The sequence below is a fragment of the Balaenoptera musculus genome, chromosome 7 (genome assembly GCF_009873245.2).
Source record: "Balaenoptera musculus isolate JJ_BM4_2016_0621 chromosome 7, mBalMus1.pri.v3, whole genome shotgun sequence".
In the NCBI taxonomy this organism is placed as follows: domain Eukaryota; kingdom Metazoa; phylum Chordata; class Mammalia; order Artiodactyla; family Balaenopteridae; genus Balaenoptera; species Balaenoptera musculus.
The window spans coordinates 94789878-94799825 of NC_045791.1; the positions used below are offsets into that span (position 1 = coordinate 94789878).

Here is a 9948-nt window from a genome sequence, read left to right on the forward strand (position 1 = left end):
CTTTCAAACAGCCCTAGGCGTTACCTGTATTTAGGGAGGAAAAACTGAGTCCTTAGAGGTTTTCTTGTCACACAGTAGTACCAGGTTGCAAACCCAGGTTTGTCTGTTTCCAAAGCCTTGGGGTTTCCCAGTGGTCTATACTGATGGGCTGGTAGTTGGAGCTCTGTGAAGGTAGGGATTGGGCCGCAGTCTTCTTTTTACATCCTGGCAGCATCTACAACATAGAAGATGCTCAATTAATGCTTGTGGATTGGCCTGGATATCAAGCGGGAGCCAGTTCTAGAAGGTTCTCTAACTTTCCCGTGAGGCCTGAAGCCAGAAATCACTCTAAGGTGGAAGAGGTCTACTCAGGATCAGTTTGGAAAGAAAAACCTCGAATCTGGGGAACTTCCTCTCCTTTCTTTTCCCCCATATTCCCATTAACCACCCATTAATCCCATTAATCTCCCAAATGTGTCAAAACTGTTAATAGCATGTTCCCATCTGTTCATTATTTAATCATCCAATGGATATTTTTGAACCCCACTACTGTCCTGAATACTCTAGTGAGAAAAAAGACATAATCTCTGCCCTGTGGAGTTTGCATCCTAGTGGGGGAGGTGACTGTCAATCAAATAATCAAACAAATAAATGCTCTGACCAGTGGGAGGAAGGTTGCCAAGAGATGCTATGAGAGGCAGGTCTGACCTACTCAGGGAAGTCGGACAGCCTCTTCTGAGGGCCGGGGCTAGAGCAGGGATCTGAAGAAGGGGGAGGATTTAGGCCCAGAGGGGAGCCTGTGAGCCCTTGAAGTGGTGATTTCCTCTGGGTGAGTAATCCTCGGTCATCGAGCCTGTCTTTAGGAAAGCCACAGAGGGACCAGAGGCTGGGGGGCTTGTTTGTCCGCGAGTGCGTCACTCCTGGATGGAGCCTGCCGCTGTCTCCCAGGTCCTATCTGGGGATGACGTTGTCCTGGTGCAAGCCCAAAATAGCCGGCTCCGCCTCCATCTCCCGGCAGCCCCTGCAGCAGCACACACACCCCCCTCCCTCCACCCCCGAAGGTGACAGGCCGAGCCGGCGTCCTCTGGGTCTCTAGTAGTTTCCGTGCCGCTGACGCATGCTTGCGCGCACAGCTGGGCCTGCCGCGTCCTACGCAGCAGCCGCGAGCCGGGCAGCCGGTGCCAGACGGTTCCCGGCGGGGGGCAAGGGCGGGGCGCTCCAAGAGGCCAGGGACTCCCGGCGGAGGAGGTGCGGGCGGGGGGCCCCGGTCAGGCTGGGGGGCCCTGGGCCGGGCTGCTGGCGTTTGGGGGCTGCGATAGGGCGCCCCGGCCCTGGGCCCCGAGATAGCCCGTGGCACCGGCCTGCGAGGGCCGATAAGGCTGCCCGAGGGAGCCGAGTCACCGGCCGCGAGGAGAGCCAGCGGGCTCCGCGGCCCCCTGGGAGCGCCTCCCGCCGCCCCCGGGGTCTCCAGCCCCGGGGAGGGGCTCTCGGTTCTTTCCGCCTGACTGTACCTTCTCTACCGCAGCCTCAAGGAGGCCCGCCTGACGACTGACGAGTTGCCATGGCATCCTACTACGAGATCCTAGATGTGCCGCGAAGTGCGTCCGCTGATGACATCAAAAAGGCGTAAGTGCCTCCGCTGTGCACCAGAAAGCCACTCACTCCCCCTCCCCCACCTCCACCACCCTGGGGCCCTTCAGAGGCGGGGCTGAGAGAGCCAGGTCGTTAGAAAGGATTGTGGGCCTCCCTCAGAGAGTGACCCCTGTAGGGAGGAAGGAGACCCCTGGATGAGTAGGAGAAAGTCTACAGCGTGAAGCTCCGCTGGGAGGTGCAGTGTGAGCTCTTTTCCAGTACAGCCCCCCCATCCCCCCCTTCCCCTTTATTCCTATGCCAACCCCCAGCCTCTAGGTGTGGGCTTTCTCAGGATGCAGTGCAAAGATGCTCAAGCACTGTGCCCCTCCCCCTCCCCATGGCCACATGTACCCACGTCCTTAGCAACCCCAGCCCCAGCGAGCCCCAGGGAGGCGTTAGGCCTGGGGCTTTCTCATCCTCACGTTATCATCCTCAAATACAAGTATATAGTCCCATCACTGGCTGCAGAGGGGCGAGACAGGGACTCCGTTAAAACACTGCTGCAGGGGCAGCCCTAGCAGCTGGCATGGACCGGGATCTGAGTGGTGGAAGGGCTATGGTGGGCTAACAGGAAGTGGGTCATTCTGTTCCCTAGTGGGAAGTGCGTGCGTTTGTCTCCTGACCCTCCCCTCTGAACCCACTTCTTGCAGGTATCGGAAGAAGGCTTTACAATGGCACCCAGACAAGAACCCAGATAATAAAGAGTTTGCTGAGAAGAAGTTCAAGGAGGTGGCCGAGGCATATGAAGTGCTGTCGGACAGTAAGGCCCAGGGTCAGGGGGCAGGGCAGGGCAGCACCTGTCACTCCCACTTCATAGCCCCCTCACGCTCCTTCCCAAAGCCATGCTGCCACCACCCCAGTCTCCTCCATGCCTTTTTCAACCTGGCATTTAAGTGCCCCCCTCCCACAGGGACTCTGGGATTTTTTTTGTTTGTTTGTTTGTTTCAATTCAGAGGAGCACCTACTGTGTGTCAAGCACCCTTTTATTCTTCCCCTGATCCCCTGTCTCAGTGTCTGCTCCCCAGGGTCTGCTAGTTGCAACATGGATCCTGACAAGGGGAAGGAAGCAGGGCAGGTAACCAAGGTGTGCCGAGCCTCCTCTGTGCCAGGCATTGGTAGTTGTAATCTCCGTGAGTCCTCACAGCCATCCTGTGAGACAGGATTTATCACCCCCATTTTTCAGGCAATGAAACTGAGGCTGAGAGAGGTGAAGTAACTTGCTCGAGGAGTGTGACTCCAGGTCTTTCATTCATTAATTCAAAAAATATTCATTGAGTGCTTATGGTGCCGGGCCCTTGCTGGGTACTGAGGAACGATGGAGGACAAGCAGGCAGTACAAGTCCTGATGGGTTTATCACAGTCTGGTCAGGGAAGGCCAACATTAACCAAGTAATGCATAGACAAGATTATTCCAAAGGAACGTAGCAGGGTGATGTGATAGGGAATAGGGTATAATAGGCACCAATTTTAGGTAGTCAAGAAAGGTCTCTCTGTGACATTTAGGCTAGGCCCTGATTAATAATAACATAGTAATAATTAGCTAACATTTATGAAACACTATGTATCAGGCACTGTGCTAGGTGGATTATCTTATTTAATCCTTGCAACTCTGAGGTCGGTGCTGTTATTGTGTCCATTTTACAGATGAGAAGGAGCCACTATGTGAAGGGCTGAGCTGCTGCTAAAACCTATAGCCCATGTCCCCTGTGCAACCTGCTGCCCCCCAATTGTCAGTCTCTGGCCAGTCCTCTGAGGGGCCTAGCCTGGAAGGCGGGGAGGCCGTCATCCCAGAGGGAGGGAGAAATGATCTGTTCTCTCTTTCCAGAGCATAAGCGTGAGATCTACGACCACTATGGCCGGGAAGGGCTGACTGGGGCAGGTAGGTGGAGCGGGGGCGCCCAGGGATGGAAGTGGGTCAGGGAGGAAGGGGGAGGGCAGATTCCTGCAGTGGATGCTTGCTCTCACTCTGCTCTCGAGGCTCCTGGAGTCTCTGTGCCTTAGGGGGGCCCCTGGCTCAGGGCAGGGTGCACGCCCTAAGCCCCCTCCTCATCCTGCCTCTCCTTCAGGTACTGGCCCGTGTCGGGCGGAAGCTGGCAGTGGCGGCCCTGGCTTCACCTTCACCTTCCGCAGCCCAGAGGAGGTCTTCCGGGAGTTCTTCGGGAATGGTGACCCTTTTGCAGAGCTCTTTGGTGAGTGGACTCAGGAGGCCTCTGACAAGCTCGACTTCTCCCTCCAGGCCTGCTCTCCATCAGCTGGGAGGCCCTTAGGCGGGAGGCTGAGAGGGAAGCAGAATTCCACGGACAGAAGATTTTGTGTGGGTGGATCCAGTGAGCTCTGGGACAGAACCTTACACATTCCAGAACCCGCGTGACCCTATAGTGACACTTCAGAGACTCGCCTTATTAAATGATAACAATAATTCATTGTTAAACCTCCACAGTGACAGCCATGAAAGCAAGACTCAGAGCATCATGGGACAGTAATAATGCCGTTACAAACAACAACAGATACCACTTTTTTTAATGGTTAAATGAACCCTGTGAGGTAGATAATTTTATCCGCATTTACAGATGAGAAAACTGAGGCACATTCAGATGACTTGCTTACAGTCACACAGCAGATGGCGGAGCCGGGGCTTGTAGCTGTGTCTGCCTGACATCACACCAGCCTTACCTGCGTAAAACTGAAGGAGCTATTCCCCACCCCCCTTCCTTTATTCTTCATAGTGGCCAGAATTGACCAGGGAACTTTTTCATATAATAATACTAAAAAGGAATTTAATTTATAAATCAGTCCAAGCAAAAAAGAAAAAAATCAGAAATGTACCCAGTTGCTTAGCAGCTTATATTTCGAGACTTAAGAGCAGAGTTCACACATTCTAGGGGTGGGGGGATCTTTTCACCAGATGATGTTCATCTGCTTACTCGTTGCAGATGACCTGGGCCCGTTCTCAGAGCTTCAGAACCGGAGTGCCCGACACTCGGGCCCTTTCTTCACCTTCTCTTCCTCCTTCCCTGGACACTCCGGTAAGTGCCGTCCCTTCCCATGCTTGCAAGAGTTTGGAGTCCTGGAGCCCCTCGCCTCAGCTTGTCACTTTCCCACGCCTTCTCTTTGTGCCTCCAGAACCCTGCCTCTGGGCAGCTCTGCGGGGAGACCCCACAGAGGTTCCTGGTCCATTGTGAGTGCAGCCTGCCTGGTACAGCCTCTGTCTAACATCCTCTTCTCCTCCTCCTCCTTCTCCTTTGTCCCAATGCCAGATTTCTCCTCCTCATCTTTCTCCTTCAGTCCTGGGGCTGGTGCTTTTCGCTCTGTTTCTACATCTACCACCTTTGTCCAAGGACGCCGCATCACGACGCGCAGGTAAGGGCTCCTTGTGGGACCATACGGGGTGTGGGGTGGGTGGGGGTGGAGTGGAGCCGCATACGACTGGAGAACAGCTCCCTGAGGGCAGAGCGCAGACTGCCCTGTCCACTGCGACGTCCCGGAGCCTGGACAGGCGCCCGCAGGACTCGGGCATGCCCACCGAATGAACCCTGCTATCTCCCCCAGGATCATGGAGAATGGGCAGGAGCGGGTGGAAGTGGAGGAGGACGGGCAGCTGAAGTCTGTCACAATCAATGGTGAGGAGCGGCTCTGCCACCCAATCCCCATCGGGAAGCCCCAGGCCCCAAAGCCCCTTCCCCTAACTGCTCCTCTCTGAACTCCCCTGGGGCAGGGAGGCCAGACTGGCAGGGTCGGAGATGGTGATCCCGGGGAAGGGGGCTGGGACAGAGAATTGTGGAGTCTCAGAGGGCCAGCTAATCGCCGTCATCATGAGTGGGGTGCCTGGAGTTTGCAGAGCACTTGACTATTTTTAAAGCACTTGCGCACATACCACATCCCTTGTATTCTTAAAACAGCGGGGGGGAAAGCAGGGCAGTTTGCATTCGCCCTACTTTTCGTTTGAGGAGACTGAGCCTCAGCACAGCTAAATGGCCCTAACTCCCAAGTAGCCCCAGGCCCAAGGCTTTGACCTACTTAGCAAAGGGTAAAGCCAGGAATAAAACTCAGGACACAGGGCTCCTGGAGCTGAACTCTTCTTCCCACAGCGCTGCCACGCAGTACAGGATGATCACCATGACTACCCTTTTATGCCTGCCGACTCTGGGAGCTCTGTGTGCTAAAGGCTCTTCATGGGCTGTCTTATTTAATCATTGGAACAATTTGACCATGCAGGCACTCACGTCATTCCCATTTTATAGATGAGGAAAGGGAGGCTTAGGGAGGTTGAGTAACTTGCCAAAGGAGACAGCTCATACCTGCTGGAGCCAAATGCCTGGCCATGCTCATAACCACTATGCTAGGTGCCAACATGCATGCACACCAGTTCCAGAGGAGGGGCTGTAAGTGGTCAGAGTCGCTGCTGCATGAGGCAGCCTGGCTGGATTCCTGCAGCCTGTATCAGAGGGCCTCATGGTGGCTGTTACTCCCACAGGTATCCCGGATGACCTGGCACTGGGCTTGGAGCTGAGCCGTCGCGAGCAGCAACAGTCTGTCACCTCCAGGTCAGGGGCCACACAGGTCCGGCAGACCCCTGTGTCGCGACCCCCTGACAGCGACCTCTCTGAGGATGACGAGGACCTGCAGCTTGCCATGGCCTACAGCCTGTCAGAGATGGAGGCAGCTGGGAAGAAACCAGCAGGTGGGCGGGGGGCACAGCGACGACGGCAGGGGCAGCCCAAGGCCCAGAACCACCATCCAGGCACGGGGGAGACCCATGAGGGTGCAAGGGGTGACACAGCCAAACCCAGCCCATCTCCGGAGGAGAAGGCCTCTCGCTGCCTCATCCTCTGATCACCAGGCCCAACCCACCCGATTCAGGGGGCCAGGGGTCCTGTTCACTGTCAGGAGAGCAGAGAGGGGCGTGGCCTGAGTTGCAGGAGCCCCTCTCCACCTCCGTGCTCCCTCCTAGGTCCACCCCCCTCCAGCGTGGAGTCAGGATTTGCTGTGCTCAGCCCACGGCTGATAGGTCCCTGGCAAAGCCCAGGGTGGGGGGCCTCAGGGCAGTGGGAGGGCCTGAGGAGCCAGGATTCACTTATTCTTATTAGACAGGGAGTTTAAAAGGGGCATTAGTGGCTTGGGTCAGGCCTTTCGTGCCCAGGTCTTCTGCCACCTGTGTTGCTGATGATGTTAAGGAAGGAGGACTTGGCCTGAGGTTCTCTGAGCCAGAGTCGGCAGCCACGGCTCTCCTTGTCCGGCTGCAGACAACCCCACCCTGGTTTCTGCGCAGTGTTGAGCTCTGACGTCTCTGTTGCTTCCCTCCTGGTGCTGCTTCTCCCTCGCACTCTTCTCTCTGCAATTCCCCGTGGGCCGCATCGCTTGCTTTCACTGCCGTCTGGCTGGGACTCCCTTCTTGCTTCCCCCAGAAGGCCTCTTTGTGGCGAGGAAGATTCTGTGGCCAGTAGGGCCATAAGGTCTTCCGGGGAGGCTAGCTGGGTGGGGCGGGAGCCTCTCGGCCGTCCAGATTCGGAACCGGAGCCTACTCCTCCTCCCTTCCTCTTGCTGCCTCAGCCTGCCCCAGGCCTTGGGACTAGCCAGAGGTGAGGCCGGCTAACCCTGGAGAGGGGGGATAAGGCCAGGTTGCCCCAGGAGGGAGGCTTAGGAGGGGACCGTACCCCATCCTCCTGCACCATGCATCAGGGCTCAGGGAAAGGCCACAGGGCTAGCCCAGGGCTGCATGCTCAGCTCCGTCCTCCACGGCTTGCTGCTGACCCTCTCTCCTGTCACCCCGCCCCCACTCTCTCCCCAGATGTGTTCTGAGCTGGATGTCCGGGACCCAGAATGGCTGCACAGTTCCAACAGGACAGCGCCCAACCCTGTGCACTGGGAGGGGACCCTCCATTCCTCTCCCTCGCCCATGCTGAGCGTAGAGCCGGGCCTGGGTGGTGGGTGGGGGCTGGGTGGGAAGTAGTCTTAGCCTGTAAACGCTTCCCTGGGGGGGGTTGGTGCTGTCTCTTGGGGACTACAAGTCCCAGAATGCAATGCACTATGCCTCCTTTCTGTTAGATCATGCTTGGGACAAGTGGTGCACAGTTACAGAGCTGTGCATCTTGGGACATGTAGTTCCAGCCCTGGTCGGCTTGTTAACTCACTGTGAGATGGGGAGATCGTGTCCTTTGATTTGTCCCTGGCAGGGGTGGCAAGAATGTGGATGAAGGGGTAATGGTCTGAGCTTTGTTTCCCCTGACACCTCTTGCTAGCGCCGGGGTTAGAGTGTACCAATCAAGGCCCTGTGGCATCTCGGAGAGGCTCTTTTTCTGTGGGCACTCCCGGGGTCTGAGAATGAGCCACGGCTGATTGGCTAAGCAGGGCGTGGTCTCAGAAGGCTGACAGGCGTGGGAGCTTGGAAGCTAGCCGTCTCGGTGGTGAGGGGGGGGGTGTGTGTGTGTGTGGCTGGAATTGGTGTGTGATGGGTGCTCTGGGCATGTTGCTGCTTGTATGGCTTCTTCGGCCTCTGACCCCGCTGCCTGTTCTTTCTCTCCAACACCACAGAAGCTGCCTCTCCTCCTCCCTCCCTGGGGAGCCCGGTGGCTGGGGAGGGGAGTGGTGGAGCCGGGGTGTTGTCAGACCCTGTGCCGTTGAGTCTCAGAGACCTATCAAAGCCAGCGGGGCTGAGCTCAGACCAAGAGGGAGACACTGGAACTCAATAAAGCTGAGTTTCGAGAGTTTGGTGGTGTGCCGTGTTCCGTGTGCTTCCTTCCCCGGGGCGGGGGGAACCCTGGGGGACCAGCGGGTGACACACCTCCCTTTATTGCCCAGGCATCCAGAGGTTGCAAGCTTTCCCAGCTGACAGCAGAAGTCCCCTCTTTGACCAGGTGGCCCTCTCTAAGTATGTCGTAGAAGTCCATGAAATGCTCGCATTCTTCTGCCCTCACTTCTTGGGGCCCCACAGCTGGCTTTCCCCAGGCAGCTGTTGTTCCCCTTACGCAGGGTGCCACCACCCAATACTCTGTGGCACAGCTAGGACCAGACTGAGTAATGACTTGACTGAAAGCATGGGGCCAACACAAAGCTGGGAACACGTGGTGAAAAATCTGTAAAACCTTCTCCCAAGGCCCAGAGAACCCTCCACAGGTCTCCTTAGCTTAAGGCCAGTGGGCAGTGTCAGAGGCCTGCCTCTCTTATGTGGAGTGGCACATGTCCACCCCACCCAGGGTCCAGGCCCCAAACTCATCAGGGCCCCAGGGAGGAGAGAGCCAGTTACCTCTCCCCCTTCTCTTCCAGACACCTGCAGAGATGCCCTCCCAGCCACCTTTGACAAGCACCTTTCTATTGCCAAGCAGGGAGGTGTGGCTCCCCACCAACTCTCTCTTCCATTCCGGGATGAGCACTTGGCTTCATCTTCAGTGGCCAAAGGGTCTATATTGTATTTTTCTCAAAGCAAGGAAGCAGCCTGCCCTGAAAGAGGAATTTCAAGCCTCTCTCTTGAGAGAGAGAATCTGCTAGAAGTTTGTAAAATGGCTGTTCTGCCCACTTCCGGCCTTTGAGATGACAAACCAGTGGTGTTGAACCTCAGCAGAGCACAGGTGAGGGGTGAAGGGCCTGTGGTCCACTCACTGGTCCCTTCGCTCCCTGCGCAGGACGGGTGGTACTCGCCCATTTTTCATGTGACGGGTCTGAACCTCGGCAAGGTTAGGTGGCCCTAACTCCCGAGTAGCTCCATGCCCAAGGCTCTCTTGCCTCATTTCTACGTCTACCACCTTTGACAAGGACACCTTATGACATGCAGATGAGGGCTCCTCTGGGTCCATAAAGGGTGGAGCGTTCTGGGGGAGGGGGGAGAAAGTGCCCCTTGCCCCCAGGTGAATGGCTGTTGTCACGTCTCATAGGCCTGGCCTGCGAGTCGCTATCAGAGTTTAGCTCCTTTTGCTTAAGGTGTGGCGAGCACTTTGCCTGCATCACCTCCTTTAGTCCTAACCTCAATCCTGCTCGACGTACATTATTCCTGAGGCCGAAGGACATGAAGCAGCCGCCCAAGAACTGAGAGGACCGGCAGCAAAGAGGTCAAGCATGCCTGCGTTCGAATCCTAACTCCACCACTTAACTAGTTGTGGTACCTCGGGCAAGTTCTGTGCCGCTCTTCGTCTGTAAGACGGGTCTAATAATTGGCAGCGTGTCCTGAAGATTAAACAAGTTAATGGGTGTAAAGCACCTTGGAGACTGCCAGACACATAGGGAGCACAGCATAAAAAAACCACTGCCTAATTGTTATTAGCTACCATTCAAGCCTTGGAGAGCGTGACTCGGCAGCCTGGCTCTCCCATCACCCTCCTCTCTGCATCTCCTGAGAAGGGCAGC

At 56.3% G+C, this 9948-nt stretch overlaps 1 protein-coding gene across 4 annotated transcripts; it reads left to right on the plus strand.

Annotated features, from left to right (window-relative positions):
- Positions 1-1041: 1041 nt before the first annotated feature.
- DNAJB2 (DnaJ heat shock protein family (Hsp40) member B2) lies at positions 1042-9895 on the plus strand. Of its 4 annotated transcripts, none has more exons than XM_036857500.1 (10): positions 1042-1157; positions 1505-1605; positions 2262-2371; positions 3437-3490; positions 3678-3800; positions 4545-4637; positions 4869-4971; positions 5161-5231; positions 6086-6292; positions 8875-9895. In XM_036857500.1, exons 2-10 carry the CDS (start codon positions 1541-1543, stop codon positions 9135-9137), a joined length of 1089 nt encoding a protein of 362 aa, XP_036713395.1. In that variant the 5' UTR covers positions 1042-1157; positions 1505-1540; the 3' UTR covers positions 9138-9895. The 4 variants fall into 4 exon arrangements, with proteins under 4 accessions (XP_036713395.1, XP_036713396.1, XP_036713397.1 ...); XM_036857502.1 differs by lacking the exon at positions 8875-9895 and adding an exon at positions 7400-8315 and having other exon boundaries at positions 1079-1227; XM_036857499.1 differs by having other exon boundaries at positions 1080-1227.
- The last annotated feature ends 53 nt before the right edge of the window (positions 9896-9948 follow it).